Source organism: Condylura cristata, unplaced genomic scaffold, assembly GCF_000260355.1.
Source record: "Condylura cristata isolate star-nosed mole 26May11 unplaced genomic scaffold, ConCri1.0 scaffold00050, whole genome shotgun sequence".
Taxonomy (NCBI): Eukaryota; Metazoa; Chordata; class Mammalia; order Eulipotyphla; family Talpidae; genus Condylura; species Condylura cristata.
Genome location: NW_004567151.1, coordinates 529067 through 529594, shown reverse-complemented (window position 1 = coordinate 529594; position 528 = coordinate 529067). Strand labels below are relative to the sequence as shown.

The following is a 528-nucleotide window of genomic DNA, read 5'->3' as shown; positions in this document are numbered from 1 at the left end:
CCGGGGCCACGGGCCTCGGCCCTCGGGGTCCCCGCGGCACCGGGCGCGGCCGTACCTTCACGGGGAAGATCTCCTGTCCGAAGCCATCCAAGCGCTCCACCTCGTTGATGTACATGAGCTCGGCCTCGGCTGGCAGGATCCCGCTGAATGGAAGAAGGTCGCGGCTGGGGGCGGGGGTGACCCCTCCCGGGACGCTCCCCGGTGTCCCACCCGGAGGGGCCAGAGTTTCAGGAGACAGCAAGGAGGGTCCAGGCGGTCTCGGGCAGCGCGGGCCGCTGCAAAGTCATTATTCTCCCACCGGGGAAAAAGCTCTGCCGTTCATAAAAGGGGCGTCTCTGTGGTTAATGAGGGCGAGCGTCTGGGCGTCAAGTGGGCGCGCCGGCCCCCCCCGGCCTGGGCCCTGGGAGCAGAGTGGCTGGGCGGCGGCTCAGGGGGCCCAGACCCCAGCAGCCCACAGGGGCAGGCGGCTTGGCTAGGTGGAGCGCCCCCTTCTGGGCTGTCGGGGTCAGTGCACATGGCCAGGGGCCA

The 528-nt window shown here is 70.3% G+C and overlaps 1 protein-coding gene across 1 annotated transcript in view; it reads right to left on the bottom strand.

Moving 5' to 3' along the window:
- PTPN14 (protein tyrosine phosphatase, non-receptor type 14) overlaps positions 1-528 on the bottom strand; it is a 71808-nt gene that overhangs the window by 34883 nt on the left and 36397 nt on the right. The window contains 1 exon segment of the mRNA XM_012734198.1: positions 56-183. Coding sequence (XP_012589652.1) covers positions 56-183 — 128 coding nt within the window.